Source organism: Eublepharis macularius, chromosome 1 (assembly GCF_028583425.1).
Source record: "Eublepharis macularius isolate TG4126 chromosome 1, MPM_Emac_v1.0, whole genome shotgun sequence".
Classification (NCBI taxonomy): Eukaryota; Metazoa; Chordata; class Lepidosauria; order Squamata; family Eublepharidae; genus Eublepharis; species Eublepharis macularius.
In genome coordinates, this window is record NC_072790.1 from 13,961,183 (window position 1) to 13,984,745 (window position 23,563).

A 23,563-nucleotide genomic window follows, 5' to 3' on the forward strand; every position below is an offset into this window, starting at 1 on the left:
CTTAGTCAATTGAGCTAAATTTGAGCTTTGAGGTTTGAGCAGAATAGTTGTGTTGTCTAGAGAAAGTTTGGACCGAATCCAAACATTAGGAAAAACTTCATGTTAACAACAACAACAACATTTGATTCATATACCGCCCTTCAGGACAACTTAACACCCACTCAGGCCGGTTTACAAAGTATATCATTAGTATCCCCACAACAAAACACCCTGTGAGGTGGGTGGGGCTGAGAGAGCTCCGAGAAGCTGTGATTGACCCAAGGTCACCCAGCAGGCTTCAAGTGGAAGAGTGGTGAATCAAACCTGGTTCTCTGTATCAGAGTTCTGGGCTCTTAACCCCTACATCAAACTGGATTTAGCAGTAGGATCAGCTTCCTAGAGATGTGTTGGGTTTTCCCTCATTGGCAGTCAAATACTTGTCAGGGAAGCTTTAGGCTGTTCCTGTATTGGGCAGGTGGTTGGACTAGACGGTCTGTAAGCCCCCTTCCGGCTCTAGGATTCTATGATCCCACAACTAACATGAGGATCATTAGCTGAATCCTCTAAATACTGAGCCAATGCCAAGATGTCTGCCTTCCTGATTCCAAGACCTCGCATAATTAGATGGGAACACAGGATTTTTTGCATGCAATGCTGAGCCCTGCTCATTTTAACTGAACATTTCATCTGCATAAAGCAATGAATCTGGCCCCTTTAAAGAAGAAAGAGATAAGGGCTCCTACACTTGGAACCAAAGGCTACGTTTGGGCACTATTCTGCTCAACTGATCTGCTACCTAAACGTATTACCTCCTGATTTCTGACCATAACAAGTTCTGTTGAATTTACCACCAGAATGAACCACGTCTGCTTTATGTCCTATCAATTTCTTCCAATTTCGCTCCATGTGTACAAAGTGGAATAATTAAAACAACAGAAGTGCAAGAGCAGAATGAAGCATTGCAACAAACACAAAACTGCCATTAAAAAGGCAGCTCAGTGTTAATTCCCCACTTCTCCTGCTGTGATGTGGCCCCCCTTGCCTCACATTATTGCCTGAGACTGACAGGGGAACGGAGGCAAAAAACTAATACTGTTCTAAAGTTATCAAGGCATTTTGAATCAGATGTCATAGGGAAGTATGAATATAACTTGATGTAGGCTGCTGTTCCACAGAAAGTGGAAGCCATTTGTGAAAGTACAGGAACCAATTTTAGGATGCAGGGGGAGGTTTATTTTCTTTTTGAAGGGAGTCTGCAGCTTCTTTAATTGGGGAGAAGGAATAATGTGGGCTGCTCTATGATTTCTGCATTAAAGTGTGATGTTTCCTCCTCCTGCCTTCAAAAACCAATCTTTTGTATACAAATATATCTTTCTTTCCTTTTTATTATTCTATCCCATACGCTGTCTAACTCTATTATTTTTTTATGAGAAGAGAGGAAACTTCAATAGTGGTACGGGTTTTTGTTTTATAAAAGAAAACAGTCAGACAATTCCCAATGCTAGAAATGACAGATTTGTCAAAAAAAAATCACCCTTTTCTCCGGTTCTCTTCCACCCTTGCTTCCTCCCTTCGTTTTACATTTTTATCATCTTTCCTTTCTCAGTCATTTAATTCTCCTGACAGCATTCTTCTTTTCCCAACATTCCCTATTATGCTTTACCGTTGATTACTTTCCCCCCACTATTCCAGAGACTGAAGTCCATTTCACCAAGACAATGTCCCGCTCTCATTTTTTACTCAACATTTTCTTCCCCAATTTTTAGATTGCAACTTGGCTCTTCCTCTTTGTATTCATCCCCATATTCCATTCACTGTCCCTGAAACTGCCTTCTCTAGACACTCTTCAGCCTCTCCTCATAGGAAAGGTGCTCCAACCTCTCCATTGTCTCGGTTGCCCTCTTCTGTACTTTTTTCAGTTCTGCAACATCCTTTTTGAGATACCATCACCAGAACACGCATACAGTTTTCCAGATGTTTTATTTTCAATCCTTTCCCTGAATCTCTTGGCGTCAATTTGGTCTTTTTTACTGTTGCGACACACTGGGCTGAAATTTGAGCTATTCACTATGACTCCAATGCCTCTTTCCCTCTCCGCCTCAGCAAGTTCAGACCCCGTAAGCATACACTTGAAATCGGCATTTTTTGTTCCACTGTGCATCACCTTACACTTATCTACAATGAACTTTATTTGCCACGTGGTTGACTACTCACTCAATTTGGGGAGATCCTTCTGGAGCTCTTCACAATCTGCCTCGATTTTCACTACCCTAACAGTCGAAACACACGAGATAAAATACCTAGATTCAACTCGTGTTCTCTTACTTAAAAGGTTTGTCGGGAACTGCAGGCGTCCTTGCAGCTTAAAGTTTAGCATTTACAGAGCAGCAGGGAGAAGTGCAGGTGTCCTTGCAGCTTAAAGTTTAGCATTTACAGAGCAGCAGGGAGAAGTGCAGGTGTCCTTGCAGCTTAAAGTTTAGCATTTACAGAACAGCAGAGAGGGAAGTGTGGGGATCCTTGCAGCTTAAAGTCTCCCGGTGCAGCCAGGCGTCGCTCTGCAGGGCCAGGCCGGGTGAGGGGAAGGGAAAATGCCGTGATGCACCTTGAGAGTGGGAGGAAAGGCGCCCCACACCTGCACTTCCCTCCTCGCTGCTCTGTAAATGCTAAACTTTAAGCTGCAAGGATGCCTGCACTGTAAATGCTAAACTTTAAGCTGCAAGGACACCTCCACTTCCCGGCAAACCTTTAGGTAAGAGAACACGAGTTGAATCTAGGTATTTCGTCTCGTGTGTTTTGAGTCTAAACAGGTCTGTGTAATCTGCAAACTTGGCTACTACACTGTTAACCCCCAGTTCCAGATATAAATATACAGTTCAGACTATACAGGGAGTTTCTGATCTTAAGCTGTACAATTGTGCAGTCTGTGCACAGCACTATTCATAATATGCAGCTGCTGAAACAATCTGCATCCCTAAAAGTTTGTGTGTGACAGTGTTAGCATTTTCCAGTTTCTTAGCCAGTACTGTTGACATGGAATGCACGTGAAAGAAATGGCCTTTACACTTTCTAACTGCTGCAAACATCACAATATGCTTCCAGAAAGGTAAGTAAATGTGAATCCTGTCCTCCTCTAGGGTGACCCATGCTCTGTTTGACCATGTAGGGGGAAGTACCTGAGTGCTTGCTTCAGCCCCTCTTCTTACAAACGGTCGCTGTAAAGGAGGTAATCATGGACCATCTTTTGCTGGGAAACTGAGCCAGGAGGGTTAGCAACACATGGAGTTACCTTGTGCTCTGACTGGCTCCCCAGGCAAGACTAACGTTCTGTGCTGCAGGGGTCTGCTCTGGTGTATGTCTCTGTGCAGCTTTCCTTGGCCTCACTAAAGATCCCATGGAGAATACAGAAGCCAGATTGAGGAGAAGAACCAGCCTCCACCACACACCATAAACAAAGTGCCTCTGAAACTATCAAGCAGAAGCAGGGCTGTATTGTTATTGGCAATTAGGTAAGGAAAGGAGAGACACATGATGGGGATCTGAAGGGGAGTTCACCACCTCCCTAGGCAGCTGATTCCAGCTTTGAACTACTCTGACTGTGAAAAAGCTTTTCCTAATATCCAGCCGGTACCTTTCTACATGTCATTTAAGCCCATTGCTTTAGGTCCTATTCTCTGTTGCTAACTGGAACACCTCCTTGCCCTCCTCCAAATGACAGCCTTTCATATATTTAAAGAGAGCAATCATGTCCCCTCTCAATCTCCTCTACTTCAAACTAAACATGCCCAAGGCCCTCAGCCTTTCCTCAGAGGGCTCAGTCTCCAGATACCCCTGATCATCCTCGTCTCTCTCTTCTGCACCCTCTCGATTTTGTCCACATCCTTTTTGTAGTGGAGCCTCCAGAACTGCACACAGTGCTTCAGGAGCAGCCTGACCAAGGCAGTATAGAGAGGGGCTATGACCTCCTGTGGTTTCGATACAATGGCCCTTTTGATACAATCCAAGACTGAGTTTGCCTTTTTTGCCACCACATCAAACTGAATGCTCATATTTAGTTTACAGTCCACTCTGTAATACTGATGTAATACTGTGCCCAGATGTAATACTGTGCACATATCTATGTTGAATTGCATCCTGTTCACAATCGCCCACGTCTCCAGATTATTCGGGTCTTGTTGAATTTTTACTCTATCTTCTTGGGTGTTTGCCACTCCTCCCAATTTGGTATCATCAGCAAATTTCATGATTATCCCATTTACCCCTTCACCTAGATCACTGATAAAAATATTGAAATTGAAAAGTACCAGGTCCAAAACTGAGCCCTGTGGCACCCAACTGGACACCTCCCTCCAATCTGATGAAATGCCATTGACCACCAGTCTTCGGGCGAGCTCCTCTAATCAGTTACCTATCCACCAAACTGTCCTATACTCTAGTCTGCAGTCTTCCAGTTTACCCACTAGAATGTAATGGGCAACCTTATCAAAAGCTTTGCTGAAATTCAGTTAAATCACGTCGACAGAGTTCCCACGATCCAGTAAGCTCGTCATTCAATCAAAAACGGAAACCAGGTTGGTCTGACAAGATCTGTTGGGGACAAATCCATGTTGAATTCCCTGGATCACTAAGTGGTCCTTCAGATGCTTACAGATCGATTCCTTTAAAATCTGCTCTAATATCTTCCCAGCAACAGAATGTCAGACTGACCAAGCCTGTAGTTTCCTAGGTCATCCTTCTTCCCTTTCTTAAAGACTGAGATAACATTAGCTCTTCTCCAATCTTGTGGCACATTCCCAGTCCTCCAGGAGGCCTTGAAGATGATGGACAGAGGCTCTGCAAGTTCTCTAGAAAGTTCTTTGAGCACTATTGGGTGCACGCCATCTGGTCCAGGGGATTTGTATTCGTCCAGTGCTGCCAGGTGCCTCTCCACAACCTCTCTGTCAATGCCAACTAGCCACCCAGGTGTCCTGTTGTGTCTACTACCATCTCTAGATGGGCTCAAGTTCTTCAGGGAAAAAACAGAGGCAAAAAGTCATTAAGCCTGTCTGCTTTTTCTCTGTCCTCTATCAGAGTTTCTCCTTCCACTCCCAACAGCAGTCCAATTACCTGTTTTACCTTGCATTTTCTTCTCACATATCTGTAGAAGTTTTTCTTATTGTAGCAAGACCCCCTGGCCAGACCCAGCTCATACTGAGCTTTGGCTTCTCTGACTGCTGATCTGCAGTACCTAGTAACCCCCATATATTCCTCTTTAGAGCTCTGTCCTTCTCTCCATTTCCTGGACGTTTCCTTTTTGTCCCTTAGCTTATTCTGGAGCTTTCTGTTCATCCACATCGGTTTCTTGGAGCCCTTACCATGTTTCCGTCTTGCTGGAATTGTGAGAGCTTGAGCTTGCAAAAGCTCATGATTGAGAAGGGCCCACCCTTCACTTTCCCTTCCAGCACACTTCCCCACGGAATGACTCTCATCCAGCCTCTGAGTACATCGAAGTTGGCCCTATGAAAATCTAACCTACGAACCTGTCTACGAACTTCCTTGGCCCCCCACAACAACTGGAATTCAAGGAGGACATGGTCACTTCCCCATAAGATCCTCACCACCTTTACCCCATCTATCAATTCTTCCCAGTTGGTTTAATATTAAGCCTAGTATGGCCAAGCCCCTTGTAGCTTCCTCCACAATTTGAAAAAGTAAGTTATCGGCCAAGCAGGTCAGGAAGTTGCATGATTCTTGTCGCTTTGCTGAGGTTGTCTCCCAGCACACATCGAGGAAGTTGAAGTCACCCATAATCATAAGGTTTTGATGTCTGGATACTCTACCAATCTCTTCAAGGAGCACGACATCCATTTCCTCTCCCTGGTCAGGCGGTCTGTAGCAGACTCCAACAACAATACCCTTTGTCCTTCCTTTATTTCCACCCATATACTTTCTACTGGGCTGTCAACCACATTCTCCAGAACTTGCTGACAATCAAGCCCTCTCCTCACATACAATGCCACTCTGCTGCCTCTTCTACCCTTCTGGTTTTTCTTGAACAACTCATACCCATCCACTACCACATTCCAGTCATGGGAATCATCCCACCAAGTCTCAGTAATTCCTATTATATCGTAGCCCTCTGTTTGCAAGAGAAGCTCAAGCTCGTCCTTCTTATTACCCATATTTTGGGCATTGGTATACAGGCACTTGTAGCCTTGTACCTTTGTTTGATCTGTCCTACCCAGGTGGGCCCCCGCTGCTATCACTTCTTCATTGAAATCCCCATGTTGATCATCCCCTTCCCCTTGCGGCATCAGTTTAAAGGTCTCCTGATGAAGCTCTCCAGGTTCTTTCCAAACATTTTCTTCCCTGACCTTGAGAGGTGAAGCCCATCATGTGCTAGTAGGCCTTCTCTAAGAAAACGTATCCCATCGTCCCAGAACCCAAAGCACTCCTGCTGGCACCACCACCTCAGCCAACGATTCACCTCGAGTATGGTCTGCTCCCTTTGCATCCCTCTTCCTTTGACAGGAAGGATAGAAGAGAATAGAACTGACATGCATCACGTCAGTTTCTCCTCAGGTGTTTCCAGGATGTGGCTGAGTCACCTCCGTGCAATGAGCTGCTTCATTGCATAAGTAGCTGGGGTGCAATAGGAAGTTACGTACTTCATTCATAATTTGTGCTTTGCAGGCTTTTGCGGGAATGCCTTGAACCCTTAGACCAATTTGGGTGAAAGAAAGAGATGCGATCTTTCAAGCAACTGCACTCAAACTGGAAGTCTTTCTGAGCTAAAGGCACAAAGTAAAGCACATCCTCTAAAATTAACCTGGTATAATTTAATCCAAATTGAAGTACAAGTTTCCAATCCCTGAACTGCTTTTTCCTCCCCTTTATAGCCTCTGGAACATGGCTCTGATAGGAAAACTTCAAATAGCAGGGAAGAGCCTGCGTGGTGTTGCGGTCAGACTAAGATCTCGAAGATCCAGGTTCAAATCCCCAGTCTGCTATGAAGTTTGCTGGGTGATCCTGGACCACTCCTTGGCCGTCGTCACACGGGCTTTTATTTAGCGCTAAAATGGCGCTATTTCCCGGCAAACACCCACCTTATTCCAACACTGTAGCGATTTTCTCTCTTCTGCTTTGTGCTTGATAGTCGTGCTATTTTGTGCCTCAGTGTGAATGCCTCATTTTATTATGTCCTTATAACGCCATAACGACATAACACAATGCAAACTTTCTGCTGAAGTAAAAATGACTCAATCGCCATGGCAGAGTCTTCAGCGATGGGGATCATGCCAGACAGGGAGTTTTCTGCAGGCAAAGGGCTATTTATATAATTTCAAAGTTGGAAAAACAAAAGGGTCATAATGTTTTGCTCTAACGGAATGTTTATATGCTGTTATTCCGTTATAGTGGAATTAAACGCCAGAATAATAAAAAAAAAAGAGGGAGGATCTGCTTCTGCGCGGTTAGAGAGAACAGAACAGAGTGCTTCGGTGTGGACAGCTGGTAGCGCGAAGAGCCGTTAGGTGACCCAAAGAAACGTTACTGTGCCGATAACAGGTAGGACGCTATATGCTATAAATTTAATGGAAGAGATGCCCGTGTGACGACGGCCCTTCTCCTCAGTCTAACCCACTTCACAGGGTTGCTGTGAGGATCAATTGCAAGAAGGGGGAAGAATATACCATGTCTTGAGTTCCTTGGGCAAAGATCATGATAAATATGTACTAAGTAAGCTCAGAGAATCGCTGAATCAAAATCAAGCCGGTTCTGCCTATTATGTTAAAACTACAGGCAATAGTAACGCTTATTTGAACGAAATGAAAGAGCATGTTTGGCAGAATGCCTGGCTGTGCTCGTAATATTACCATTAAAAAAAAAAAAAGATCTTTCCTGTCTACGACAAAATGCACTTCCATTCATTCTGATGTCCGCTTAACATAAACACCTTATCAGCACAGAGACACCTGTACTATTACCACCACAGACTTTGCACCCTGCAGCAAAATAATTGTGCACCAGTTCAACAGTGGAAGAGGATGGTTTATAGTATTCTTCTGTTTCACAGATTTCAGAGTCAAATAAATAATGATTGTCTCTGTGAGTACATTTATATGCTCTCAATCATCTAAGCTCTGAAGCGAAAAGCAGCAAGGAAATGAGTTTCCAAAAAAACTCAACCAGTATCTAAATTTTAACTACTTCATGGCTGTCAAACGTGAATGAAAAGGGGGCAGGGGCGCATTAAGTCAAAACGAAGACGGAACAGTGTTGGTGCAGGCAAAGAATTCTTTAATTTCGAGTAACCCCTTCGCGTTTCACCTCTGCTTCGTCAGGGGGATCTACCAGTAAAAGCAATTAATGTAACATTCCCAAAATGATAACACACATTTTTTTAAAAAAACAGGAGCAATATACAGGGCATGTACATAGACTTGGGTAGGTTTACCGATCCCAAAAATGTATGGACTTTGCATATGCTCTGTAAATTTTCCTGTTTTTTTTTAATGTGTTTTATCATTTTTGTAATGTTATATTAATTGCTTCTCATAAACTGTTTTACTCATAGATCCCCCTGAAAAAGCTGGGGCAAAACTCGTAGGGGTTACTCAATATTAAAGAATTCTTTGCCTGCACCATTGCTGACAAATGTGAACTAAACCAGTTGGAAATGTCATTAAATCTGAACCAGTGAATATCTGTCTGCTGTAATTTGTTCATTGTTCAAAATCAGAAACAGACTACAAAAGATAATGAAAATTACTGACCTTTCTTAGCCAGACTCTTATTGGGTTCATATTTCTCAGTCAGCTGTTGAACCTGTTCTTGCTTCAAAGGTGGATAGAGAATTTCATTTAAGCGTGGGTCTCGTTGCTTCAAGTTTATAAATTCCATCATCTGGTCAACAGTAAGATACGGTCTGGTCTTGGCACCACTACAGGAAATTGACAGCGGAGGAGAGGGAAGGAAGGAAGATTACCAAATGCATCTCCCCCTTCCCCAGTTCTACTTCATTATTACTTCTTAGGGAAATACAGTGAAGTAAAGACCTATATGGTTTGCGACCAGCATACCTTAAGGACTAGCTACTCCCCTGTGACCATTCCTGACTACTACAGTCACCTTTGGAGGCCTTGTTTCAGGTGCCCCCATCTTCAGAGATTAGACCTGGGACAGCACCTCCTTAGTTGTGGCACCAAAATTATGGAAATTTTTCCACCAGCAGATGAAGACTTTTTATTAGTTATTGTTAGTTCTCTTGGGCAGAAAGGCAGGATATAAATTTTAGGAATGAATAGCAGGCTTGAAACGGCCGTTCATAAAAAGTAGATTTTTATTCCTGACTGGCTGGAAAAGGACAGGAAGTGGGTGATTGATTGATTACATTTATAGCCCACCCTTCCCACAAGCGGGCTAAGGGCGGGTTACAGCAACAGATAAATTACAGAGTTAAACAGATAAAACAGTAAAACAATAAAATCAAATCTTATATAGCAGCATACATTTCAATATCCCAGATGGGGCGCCATTCCCCTTTTCTTGCACACCATACACAGGGGGGAAAGAGGGCGGATGTGCGGGTTGGTAAACTCTAACGCCCCAGCACATAGGGGCAGATGGACCATATAACCCCCAACCCCACTAGTAGGTGACTGGCAGGGAGGCTACTTAGAATGGATCCAAGTGCTGGCCTCAACCACATGCCTGGCGGAACATCTCTGTCTTACAGGCCCGCCAAAAAGATGTAAGGTCTTGGCGGGCCCGAGTGTCCTCAGACAGAGAGTTCCACCAGGTCAGGGCCAGGACAGAAAATGCCCTGGCCCTAGTTGAGGCCAGCTGAGCCTCCCCAGGGCGAGGGACCACCAGTAGGTGTTTACCTGCCAATCTAAGGGCTCTCCGGGGTACATATGGGGAGAGTGCCCCATATGGGTGCCTCCCTCCATCCCAGTACTCCTGTCATTAAGGCCAGAGGACAAGTACTCCCTTGGCTAAGAGGGTCCCATGCTGGCTCCTTGCCTACACTTGGGCCTTAAGGAAGGAAGGTGAGACAAGTTCAGCTGCTCCCATGAGCCACTAAGGGCCCTGCTGCCAAGTCTGCTTGTTTGTGACCATCTCCTTTGACTCCAGAAGAGACGAAGGCAGCCGCAGATCCCTTTGCTTGCCCTTGATTCTGGCAGGGAAATGTGGTGCTCTATCACACCCTGGAGGGTCCCTGAGTGGGGTGTGAACAGGGGATCCTGAGAACAGCCCCAAGAGAGGCTGAGCACAGGGCCAAGAGAACAGGGTTGCCAAGGGAGGGGGACTGTGGGGACAAAATTCCTGGGGCCCAGAGACAGCTTGAGGGCCCTGAGCTGGGGCTCTCTGACAGCCGACGCAGGACAATTTAGCCTCTCTGGATTGCCTCTGCCCCTTCAGCTGCGGCCTGTGTGCCATGATCGCAGAGGGAGAGATGGGGGCTTGGGGACAGCTCAGCTCCCACTGCCTGCCCCCATCCTGTGCCTGCACCTGCAGCTGCACAGCCAGCCAGCCTCAGACGCTGTGCCGCATGCCAGGAAGGTAGCACGTGCACCACATACTTCTCCTCCCCCAGATGATGGTCAGCAGCAGCAGCCAGGGGCTTGTCCCCATCCTCCTCCTCCTCGCCTCTGCCTGGCAAAAAACCCACTGGTTGCTGCTAACTCCCTGCCCCGTTTCCTCAACTGTGCGGACAGTCTTCTCTCCCATGAGAACAGGACTGTCAGCTGGCAAAGGAGCCATGGTTAAATGGTGAGGAACAAAACATCCTTTAGGGGAGGAAATACTGTAACTGATGGATCAGAATTTTTTTAAAAAGTAGAAGGAACTTGGATGCTGGAACCGTGAAGGTAAGAGTGACCTGACAGTGGTTTATTTTTTTCCTAGAAAGTAAAGCAGCTTCAGGTGAAGAGAATTCAAAGAGCAGCAGAAGGAGGAGAGAAAGGGGCCAATTCTTTCCACAGCTGCAGCTTCTTTGATTCAAATAGACCTTCCCTAATCTGCCTCTCCCACCCCAAGTTCCCAAACATATACTTATAAAGATGTCAGGCTATTCTCTCACGGGTTGACGCTTCACACAATCGGCCCTGCAAAGTGGGAAGTGTTCAATATTACACTAACCAATAGTAAGCCATAGGGAGAGACAGACATGAAATAATAATTTTATAATTAAATTGCTTCAAGTATTTCAAGATATTAGTGCAGGACATAACAAGAGCCCCATTATTTGCTAATTTAATCTATGCTCAGCACAACCACTGGCAGCATCGACTATGAAAATTACGGCATTCTTCACCCAACCAATTTCTGTAACCAGTTTTGAGGGTGACCGGAAAAGCCATCCATCACAAATTTATTTACATCAAGCTTAAATCAGAGTAAGTCAGAAGGTTAATGAAGCCTGGAAGTCATACTGTTCTAGGAATCAGTTTCTGTTCAATTCCAAGCAAGGTAACACAGCAATGAACCTTTCAAAAGGCTACAGAACCACTGATTAAGGTTAAACAGCAGGACCAACAGGTACAAAAGTCCGTTCTGAGCTGCCCTGATCAGCTTCTGGGGCTTGTTCAATGTGTGTGGACCCTGGGCACAGGAAACACCACCATCAGGGGAAAAGGGAAGGAGCAAGAATAAAAGCTGGTATCAGTGATTTCTTACTACTCTACGAAGATGTGATCAATTTCAGGCCGAGGACACAGGTTGCTCAAGAACTCTCTGTATACTTCCGGGGTGAAGTCCTCTTGAGGAATTGAATCATTCTGTGAAGGACAATTAAAATAAAGCATATAAAGCACAGCATCTCAGATCCCTCTCTTACAATGACTGTTTCGGCTTAATGCCAAGAGCCAAACGAGACATTACAAGCTGCCCAAGTTCACCAAGGAACTTGCAACTGTACTGTATGCAGCTCCTGGTTTTTGATGGCGACCGGTGAGTAAATGTAGAGCAGAGCCAGATTTAGATCTGGACCACTGTGCAGGAAAAGGAGGAACTCCTCTTTTCTTGCTGTTTTGGGGGAATGAAATGGCCCTGGGGCCACAGGTGAGCAGCTATCACATGCAAGCATTCAGTGTACAGGGTGGCTACCAATGTAGCACATCACTCCCCCCTCCCCGCAATGCATCCATCACCGTAAATCACTGTGATGCACAGCTGCAGTCCCACTTCTCCCTAAGAAAAGCCAATGGGAGTTGTTGTAATGTTGAGCACTTGTGACAGTTAGGAGAAGGGGGGGGGGGATCTGAGGACGAGCTGTGCAGAGCAGAGAAAGACTTTAAGCCAGAGACAGCAGCTGAATCTACGCAGGGTAATAAACTTAGTAACAGAAAAGGCCTGGAAGTGTACATAACACTAAGATCAAAAGTTCAAGTGAAAAGAAACGGTGCATCTATCTTTATGAGCCGCTTTTAAAAATAAAAGTTCACTCCTTGTTTACAGTTAATCCCTACTGGCTGAAAGTGGTCTGTTTTAGAGAAAAGAAACACGTACTCATGCACACGCACTTAACAAAGCCTTGGTTGTTCTACAAACACAGATCTGTAGAATTTGGAAGCAGCAGAAAAAATAAAGCCGTGTAAAGTTTCTTGACCCCAACAGCTGTGGGCAGTAGCTGGACGAGGGGTGGTTAATATAGGGAACTGGCTATCCCATCTGCTGATGTCTCTGAGAGAAAGAGAGGGGGGCCCTGGGTGTGTGAAAGGGCTAGGGCTCTCTGCCTAGTACAGACAAGACAGGTGAAGAATTGTGACTGACTTGGCCTGCCTACAGCCCTGAGCCTGTGATGAGAGGTCTTGTGTAGGGAGCCAGTACGAAGGGGTCACAACCATCACACTTCCTCGTTTGGTTCCCAAACATGTTCACAGTACGGTTGGGATCTGGATGAAACATGTATGTGGTGTTCACAAAAGCAAATTTTATTTCCAGACTTCGTAGATAAGGGGGGAAGCCAGCCACAATATCACATGTCTGATATGACATTATACCGAGTGAAACAGCCCGAAAAGACTCCAAGAAACTCTACAAATACACAAGTATCTTGCCTTTTCTCCATCCTGAATACGTAAGTCCAGGGCTTTTTTTCTGGGAAAAGAGGTGGTGGAACTCTGGGTTGCCCTCGGAGAAAATGGTCACATGGCTGGTCGCCCCGCCCCCTGATCTCCAGACAGAGGGGAGTTGAGATTGCCCTCCACGCCGCCACGCATGGCGCAGAGGGCAATCTAAACTTCCCTCTGTCTGGAGATCAGGGGGCGGGGCCATCAGCCATGTGACCATTTTCAAGAGGTTCCGGAACTCCGTTCCCCTGCGTTCCCCCTGAAAAAAAACCCTGCGTAAGTCTATTGCAAACTAGATTTTGCAACACCTTATTTCTTTTTTTTATTCTAACATCATCAGACTCTAATAATTAACCATTACTTTTCTCTTAAACGCTAGTAATAAACCATTACTTTTCTTTTAAACTGCCATGCCTTGAACTGGGCCACTGGTACTTACTTTTCTTTAACCTCTTATCCAGGTTTCATGCTGCTATCTTGGCAGTTGACTTATTTCCAAAAGCCTAACCATGCAACAACAGTCTATAAACACTTAAGTTGGTAAGCTTTTAAATGATTTAAGAGAAGGGACCATGGGGTAAACAGAGGGTAGAAAGGTTAGTGAAAATTGTGCGGAGCTAATGAAGCACTGGGAAAATATGATGATACTCTTTATGAATGACAAAAAAGGCTTGTTAGAGGTTGTCATTGTCCCCTTCCCTGTAAAGGGGAACTTCCTTTAAAGAAACAATAGCAACATTTTTTTCAGGAGACAGTTAACTATTTCCTCCTACCAACAAAAGGGAACCACTTCCTAAAGTACACAAAACCAAGAGAGCACACAGGCTCAAGGAAGTCACAACCACACACAATAATTACAGTGTACCGCATTAGCGGTACATATTGAACTTATTCTGTTTCAATGAAACTTAATTCGAACCGGATTTACACTGGATATTGATTTTGTATTTCATTGGTCTGTAAACTGGGCGTTATGTTTCTGTAAGTTCGGGACTGTACGAGATTTAATTATCAGAATTACACTGTAATTATTGTGTGTGGTTGTGACTTCCTTGAGCCTGTGTGCTCTCTTGGTTTTGTGAACTATTTCCTCCTGTCAACCCACAGAGTTTCATGGGATCTGTGTAGGTTCTTTGCCCTTCCTTTCATTTCATATGCATTTGTAGTAAAAAAAAAAATCTTGGGAAAGGAATAAAACTTAACCTCTCACGTCAACCCCCCCACCCAAATTTTATATTAAAGAATTTAAAGTTGTCAGAAGTACAAAGGATATTTTCCTTTAATCCCAGATTAAAGTCTTCAGCACTGGGCATCACCTCTGAAATCTACCCTAAATAATTGATAAGCCATGGCTTATTTGCATTATTTCCCAGAAACCAGCCAGATGCCAAATTTGAAACAATACGTTTACAACAATTCAAATCCAAATATGTTTGCATCTCTGAGGACCATGCATCCCCCACCTCCCCAAAGTGGACATTCTTTAAAATGTACCTACTCTTGCAGTTGTATGCAGATATTGAATAGCATAGGGAATGAGATGGGGCCTTGCAGAACCCTTTAAGCCAATGCTCAAGGGACTGAACACTGAGCAGTTACCCCCTAACAATACCTTTTACCCGCCAGAAATGACTTGTCACTGCAAACCAGTACCTACAGGCCTCATCCTAGCCAAGTGCATGCCACAGCTGGTGACAACAAAAGACACTGTGAGGTCCAGAAGGACCAATAGGATGCATTTCTCCATCAGCTACCCACAGTAGGTTCAGCCATCAGCTTTATTAAGGCAGTTCATGACCCATATCTGGATGAGAAGCCAGTTTGGTCCAGGTTATCTGTGGTCCAGAAACACCTTGAATTGAGTCATGGACTCAACTAGATATCTTGGCTAAAAAAGGCAAATCGGCCAATGATATATCAGGCCCACCACCGATGAATTCTTTCATTGTGACCTTGCCACAGAAATGGCTCTATTACCTTGCCAAGGATTCTGTCTACATGCACAGGTAGCACAAGCTGAAAGGTATCTCTGTGAATGTGACAAGAGTTCCATTGAAGCAGGTATGATAAATTTCATTCAAACTGTGTCTTTGTTAGTTGGTCATAGTAAGCTGTGGAGGGAGAGCAACAACTTCTCTTGGAGGCCAGCATGTTACAAGCCCCACCCACCCCAAACAACAGTGCTGGGTGGTGCTAGAAGAAAATATGCTGGCACGGGTCCCTTTGTTATCACCCTTGCCACACAGCAGGCTTCAGTATCAGCTTTGGCACCTTCCTTCAATCAGTTTTGGGCATACGTCTTTTCCAGGCATTATTCTAGATACCATCCCTGTTATTTAATGTCCCTCAGTCCCTTAGAAAACCAGGAAGTCAGGCTTTTATATGGGCACTTATGAGTAATCTTGATTATTCTGAGCTATTCTCCTCTTTCAAAGTTGACCAGGTAGGATAGTCAGCCATGTCAGTTGGAAATCCCCCGCAACCATCAGAATCTAACTGGATCCATTATTTTCTGAGGGAGGAGCACTTTAATATGCCCTCCACTTCTTCAGAGGTTTGGGGTTAAACTGTGTGCCCCCCCCCGATAATTGGGCCCTCCATAACAATCAAGTTATTTTAAGCTCTTTCACGAATAAGATCACGTCTTCCTGTCCAAAATGGAATATCAGATCAAAGATACGACACATCACATGTAAAGGTCCAGTGGTTAACTAGAAGCCCACAAGTACGTTCGGCTGGTGAGAATAATAGGTATTATTTATTTAGATACATTAGCAAAAGTCAACAAAATAAAAGATTCAATTTACTGAAATGCCCATATTATGGCTGCAGACTGGAGTATCATTTCGATCAGAAATATCAGAGTAAGCGGGAAAACAGTATGATGTTTGCAGCCATGCCTGACTGGGAAGGGAGAAATGCAGCACCAAACTAATTTTGAGGAAGCTTTGAAGAACCTACCCTTCACATACTGCAGCACACAGCTTATCTGGCTGAGACATACCGTATGGTCAGTCTGTGGCAGGCATATAGGCCCAAATGTTACCCTGCATGACAGGAATCGTCCAAGCATTAGAACAACTGGTGTGAAATTCCAGCACAGTATGAAACAGGGAGCCCTGACCTGGATAGTCCAGGGGAGCCTGGTCTCATCAGATCTCAGAAGCTAAGCAGGGTCGGCCTTGGTTAGTAATTGGATGGGAGACCTCCAACGAAGACCAGGGCTGCAGAGGCAGGCAATGGCAAACCACCTCTGATAGTCTCTTGCCATGAAAACCCCAGCAGGGGTTGCCATAATTCAGCTATGACTTGAGGGCTCGACACACACATCAAAAAGGGAACTGAAACCAGGGAGCACCGTAACACAGTGACAGAAAACGTATCTAGGGGTGGGTATTTGATGAGTGTAAGGAAATACTAACAGGAGGGAGTGGATTTGAATGTCTACCAAAATGCAGGGAGTGAATGACAGAAACCTCTCTGCTTTACCAAAGCAGTCTTACTATCAAGGAGTATCATCTGTTATCGATGCACATACATTATTTTGATCCTTGCTAACTGAGTCAGAGGTCCACAGGGATATGTATTCATAGCTGAGCATTCCAACAGTAACTAGTAAAGCAACTTAACTAAATTTTCTCCACAGTTGGAAGGGCCATCACAAAACTAGAGCTTTAACTGAATTATGTGACTGACAGGTTTGTGACATGGTTTTTTTATTGTGCTGCCTGCTTTTAGAAAGATAATTACATGGTTTTATTTTAAAGAGTTTTGTTGCTAATTGTTAGCCTCCTCAGGTATTTTGAGAGGAAACAGCTGATGGCACCTCTTGCTTCTCTGGTATGTGTTTCTGTTAGTGTCTCAAGAACTACAAGTGACTCATCTCTGGTGGTTCCATCAAAGGGTAGCAAGTGAATTCTTGAATATGCTTATCCCTTTATATAATAGGATAAGAGAGGTGAAGTTTTAGGTGTGTGTCTGCCAGCTGTGAGAGATGTAGGCTGAACTTCTGTTTCTCTTCTGGTGTAGATAGTAAAGCCTGGGTGTGGTCAGAGGCAGGAGCCAAAGGGCAAGAACCTCAGAGCTTTTGGCCCTTCTTGGCTCTTGACCAGTAGCCTTACATAAGCTTTACGTAAGTCTTACAGTGGCTCCAAGACTGGACCAATTTTTCTTTTTCTTTTGAATTCTATTTTTGTAAGCTATTTTGGGTGCCCACTTGGGGAACTGCAGGGTAAAAAAATGCCTAATACATAAATTCAAACCTATACATATTTAGTAGGAACCAACTGAACTCAATGCAAATTTCTTCTGCAAATTTATTCATGGTGTGTGCCAGTTTGCACTGGGATGGTAAGTAGGAGTTACATACACATCATAATTTTTTTAATTTCAAAACACTGATTTCCACTTTTTTTCATATGGAAAAATACTAAAGGTATGCTAGGAGATCAGTGCCAAGGCCTTCTCCGCATTTGAAAATAGAAATAGCAGAAGATTTAAATCAACACTGTTACCAGCCTGGAGGGACGAAAGACAAGGCTCCGCCTTCTTTCCTTCCCAGGCTAATATAAGCATAATGGGAATGTCCAAGTAGGCTGGCATGGGGATGCCAGCTCCCCCCTCCTTCTGTGGGGGCCCATCTGTGGTCCCACCTGGCTACTGGTTCTATTTTAAAAGAGCCTCTCATGGCTCTTCTGACATCAGGCTCAGTCAAGTCATAAGCCAGACTGGTTCCTTGCAGGCTCAGGCCCCAAAGATTTGGATGCTACAGCAGTCATGAAGGTTGAATATCCATGTTTTTTGGGTGACAGGCAGGGCATTTTTTCAGCTGGAACGTGGTGGAACAGAGCTCCAGAACCTCTTGAAAATGGGGTGGGGCATGGAGGGCAATCTCAACTCCCCTCTGTCTGGAGATCAGGGGGCGGGGCCACCAGCCATGTGACCATTTTCGCCGAGGGTGATTTAAACTTTTTAAAACTCCCCCCTTGTTCCAGCTGGCCCAAAGTGATGTCATTGGCCCTGGGAGCATGCATGCACTTTGCATGCGCACATGTGGTACCAGAGGCACGACCTCCCGCCAAGAGTTGCCCCCTGTGCTGAGTTCCACCACCTCTTTTCCTAGAAAAAAGGCCTTGGTGACAGGTAAATTAATGCCAATAAACTGAGACTGGAACAGTGCACAGTTACAATGGTTTGCGTTATTACAGATCAATTGGCATATAGGATGCTTTACAAAATGAACAAAAGCAGAAACCCCTGATCATCAGGGCTTGTTGCTTGAACTTAGAACTGGTGATTTAAAGAGTAGTAAAATATGAGGCATGATGAAGACATAAAGACAGCAAACTGCAGAGTCGGCAATAGAGTTAAGCCTGACACCGCAGGAAGAAATTCAGCAGGTACAACTCAAAGATGCTAGCAATATTGAGAATATTATGTTAGAAAATCAATTAAAATGTAATAACCTCAAATTCAGAGGAACAGAAGAACAAGCTGAAGAAACAACAGAACTGAAAATATTTCTTGCATCATGGCTTGCAAAAGAAGTACAGCTTGAAGATTGCGTGGCCCCTCTCATTGGCCTTGCTTTCCATCTGGGCCCTAATTAAACAACCAACATAGAAAATTCCCCAAAATTATCTTAGCAAAATTTATGGATAGCAGAACAAAAGAAAAGATACTATCCAAGGCAAGTGCTAGACAATCACTTAACGATGAAGAGAAGAAAATTTTGGTCTTGCAAGACCTTTAATCCGAAACTTTACTCAGATGTAAAATATTCAAAAAACTTTACTCAGACCTATTACATCTAAGATGAGGGATGCTAACGTTCATTACACAGGATTGGCTACACTAAACTATAAGTCCTAACAAAGGAAAACTTCTCTACACCACCAACATGGGCAGTGGCCTTAAGCTACTTCAGGACATTAATCTAGAGATCCCACAAGACCTACTTATAGAAGAGAAGAAGATCCAAAAATCAAATTTATCTTCATCATTTATGTGGCAGAAGAACCTGTACAATAAGAAACCTGTGACTTAAGATCAAAAGCAAAGAAACATTAATCTATTTGAATCTTTTGTTTTTATTCTAAAGGTGAGTCTTTAACTACATTTTGTTATAGAAATATATCAAGCTGAAGGGGGGAGGGGGTCTAGCTTTTTTAGCCCCCAGTTACCTCTCCAGTCTAAAGAAAGAGCTTTTCCCCTTTGTTATAAAACTCCCCACCCCCTTTTCTTTCTTTCTTTCTTTCTTTCTTTCTTTCTTTCTTTCTTTCTTTCTTTCTTTCTTTCTTTCTTTCTTTCTTTCTTTCTTTCTTTCTTTCTTTCTTTCTTTCTTTCTTTCTAATAAATTGAGTTTTTGGAGCGGAATCCCTGTTAGAAGGAAACAGGGATACTAGTTATGAAGTTACAGTTCAGTGGTTTAATTATTTACTTGGTGTTAACAGGTCTGCACAGTTCAACAGCTGTAAATAAGAACTATTACTTGTTGCTACCATGGCAAAGTTATAGAACTTTTTTGAATCCTGAAGCAAAATATTTTCTAGATAGAGGCATAATTAAGAAAAAAATTAAGATCAGTAAAGTAGTATTGGATCATATATGTTATCCTACTGCTGGGCAAAATTATTGATAATTTCAGTTGTTTATCTAGAACTGAAATATGCACTTATGATGTTTTACAATCACAATATATAATGAAATATGCATAACTTTGTTAATTTTTTTTCTTTAAACTGTAGAAGAATTAACAATAAGATCAAAGGCAAAAGAATATCATCCTCTATATTTCCTCAAAAGCCTCATGTCGTTTTCTTGCAGGAAATGCATCTATAGGGTAAGATAAACCAAATCTTTAAGACCAGCTGGTTGCCATATCAATATTATGCTCCAGGTACATCTAAGTCCAGAGGGGTGGCTATTTTAATTTTTAAATATACCAGATTTTCTTTGGAAACACAAAAATTAGATTCTAAGGGTAGATACATTTTCCTGAAAGGGAAAGTAAATGGGAAGATAGTTACATTGGCATCAGTGTATGCACCCAACTATGGGCAACTGGAATTTATTGAAGATACCTTTTCTAAATTGGAAGACTTTCATGAGGGATCCATAATTTTGGGAGGACAGATCCATTTCATTGTAGACCAATCACTCAACAGGTCCAATAAAAAAGTAAAAGGAACCAAAAGAGTGGAGGGCTTTCGAAATTAGAGAATCTATTCAATCAATTTGAACTTTGTGATATATGGAGATATCTCCATAAAGATCAAACATATTATACTTATGATTCTCTCAGATTTGACATACATATTAGAATTGATTATATTTTAATTTCTAACTCTTTAATAGATAAAGACCATAAAGTGGAAATCAGTTTGAAATTCTGGTCAGTCAGAGTGTTTATTATTGGATGAAGAAAAAATTCACAATACATTAAATTGGTCTCTAAATAAGAATCTTTTATTAACTGATTCAATAATACCAACCACTGGAACAGTGATAAAGGAATACTTTACAATCAAAACTGTGATGTATTACAACCCATTTTGTGGGATGCCTTAAAAGCAATAATCAGAGGAAAATATATCTCTATCGCCTCGTCTTATAAAAAAAGGAGAAATCAATTAAAAAATAAGACAGATTCTAAAATAAAACAATTGGAATCAACATATAAAAACTAGTAAGAAAATGTACAGACTCCTCCAATTAGAAAGAAAAAAATTCCCAACTTCCCAAATCCAAAGAAATTTTCTATTTTTAAAACAAAGAACCTCGCTGACCCCCCCCCAAACATTAAAGATCTTATCTTGGAAACTTCACAAAGAACTCTCAGATAGACATATCTATCTTATAAAGGATGACAAAGGAAATGCACATACCTCCTCAAAAGATATACTGAGAACTTTTGTCAATTATTACAAAAAGTTATACCTCACCAATAATCTGTTGAAGGATATGATCAAAAACTTCTTTAATTCAAACCCCCTGAACACAAATCTATCTCAAACTCATAAGAATTTATTTTAGACCAGATTATTACAGCTCAAGAGGTGATAAATATTATTAAAAGTCTTAAAAACAACAAGAGACCTGGCAGGGATGGCTTTCCAGCTGAATTTTATAAAAGATACTATCAGATATTAGCACAACCCTTGGTTGATACATGTAATCATGTACTGCAACAAGGCCAGATGCCAGATACATGGAATTACATGAAGATTATAGTTTTACATAAAAAAAGGATGGGACTCAGATTAACACCAAATTATATCACCCTATATCACTACTTAATCAAGTCTATAAAATCTTTACAGCACTTCTAACAGCAAGAATGAAAGATATTATAGGTTCATGCATCCACCCTGATCAGTCTGGATTTATCCCAAATAGAGACCTTACAGACAATATATATATTTTAAAATATATATTGTGAAAATTATCAGATAAATTTTTCCTTAATTTTATCACTGGATATAGAGAAGGCATTTGATAGGGTGGAAAGTAGCTATATAAAATTATTAATAGAACATATGGGATTTGGTAGCAACTTTCGGAGAGCATTAAAGACATTATATTTATCCTCTAAAGCCTAAATCCAAATGAATGGCATTTGTTCTGAGGATTTTAGTTTGTCGAGAGGCACACGTCAGGGTTGTCCCCTCTCTCTCATAAGCTGTTGAGCCATTAGCACACATTAGATGCCATAAACCAAATAACAGGAATTCTTTTAAAAGATAAAGATTAGCTTATTTGCAAATGTCTTAGAACTATATATCACAAACACATAACAAAAGGTAGAAGAGATCTTGCACCAATACAGTGTGGTTTCAGGTTTGACTATTAACCAATCCCATACGATCTTATATCCAATCAGTCTTTCAGATAGTCCAACTGTCTATATCAAAAAGAACTTTTCATACAGGGTGGAAAAAGTTTGGCATTACCTTGGAATTAATATATCACTGAATTTAAATGATCTGTTGAAATTCAATCATAGGGAGATTAATAAATTAATTAAAGAGGTGCTATACCAATGGAAGGATAAAATGTTATCATGGATCAAACAAATTTCAACACAGATTGGAAAGATATTGAATGAAGAGATTTACCTTAACCCTACTAGTTTTAGAGAAACAATGTAGATTAAACCATCAGATCGTCAGCTGAATATCAAGCAGAATTTATTGTTAGAAAGCACCCTACAGATCTGGGACAACAGAAGGAAAATGTTGACCCCAGCTATATCAGCTTTGACTAGTTTCATAAATCAAAAATGGTTCATACCAGGTAACTGTGTATCTGCACTTAAAGTATGGAAACAAGCCAATCTAACTTGTTTTGTAGATGTAACACATACAGGACGGAGGATAGATAAGTTAGATTTGGAGAGAAAACAAATTAAAATTCCATTGTATGAACACTTTCAAGTGAATCATTTATTGGAGAAACCAGAGGTTTGGACTGGTCTAATTAGACTTGCCACAGAATCCGAAAATCTTTTGAATGCGAAATCAAGTTCTTTTATAGGACTGATTTCTAAGATATATAAAATTTTAATTTAATTCAATTGAATAGCTCCTCTCTGTTAAAATATCAAAAAAATAACTTGGCACAATGATCTCAATGTTCAGTTTTCAGATTCCCAGGGGGAAGAATTTGGTGCTCATCAGTATTCACCTATAAGGTGATCAATATTCAGTTACTATCTTTAAAATACTGTTAAGATGGTACTTGACATCGGTCCAATTGTACCATATAAACCTTTCTTTTTCACTGCTGGAAATCTTGCGGTGAGCAAGGCTCTTTTCTCCATTGTTGGTGATCCTGAACTATCATTAAGGAATTTTGGCAACAAATTCTATATCAAATTAAAATTATCATGGATAATTGCCCCAGAACAACCTGAGACAATACTGTTTAATTATTGGCACAACTCAAAAATACTAAATATCCTAAAAGAACTCATTGCAGTGCTTTTAACAGCTGCAAAAAGCTTGACTGCTGCCAAATGGAAAGACACCAAGCAGCCAAAAGCAAGCCAATAGTATGTAAAAACATGGGAATATCTTATATTAGATAAAACATCCGCTAGCATTGTTCGCTCAGGAAACCATGGTCTTCAAATTTGTTTGAAAAATGGCATCCTTTTTTTAGACAAAATGGCTGCTAACCTAGAAGATCAGACAAATTGTAAAAGGTACCAGCTGTATGAGATCTTATTATACCAGCAAACTAGGATACTGGCTTCTCAACTCTTCAGTAATTATACATGTTAAATATCTGTAACATAGAAAGATATATTATTTAATGGTTGAACCTGTTCTTGTTTGTATTTTCTCTTTCAAATAAAAATTTAAAAACTTTTTTTTAACAAGAAAGATAAATTCAGAGCAAATCTTCAATGACTTCAGCACAGAAAGAGGCAGAGATCCCCCAGACAGTGAACCTCTGCCTTCTGTCCTTGTGTTTCCTTTTTCTGGCTTTCATAATCTTCTGCCCAGTGTGAAAATCTTGCCACCAAGCAGGTC

At 42.0% G+C, this 23,563-nt stretch overlaps 1 protein-coding gene across 1 annotated transcript in view; it reads right to left on the reverse strand.

Annotated features, from left to right (window-relative positions):
• The window catches only part of PLCB1 (phospholipase C beta 1), a 698,812-nt gene that overhangs the window by 258,593 nt on the left and 416,656 nt on the right, over positions 1-23,563 (reverse strand). The window contains exons 8-9 of the mRNA XM_054975035.1: positions 11,635-11,735; positions 8,730-8,896 (exon numbers count right to left, since the gene is read on the reverse strand). Of these exons, the coding sequence (XP_054831010.1) occupies positions 8,730-8,896; positions 11,635-11,735 (268 nt within the window). The remainder of the gene's footprint in view (positions 1-8,729; positions 8,897-11,634; positions 11,736-23,563) is intronic.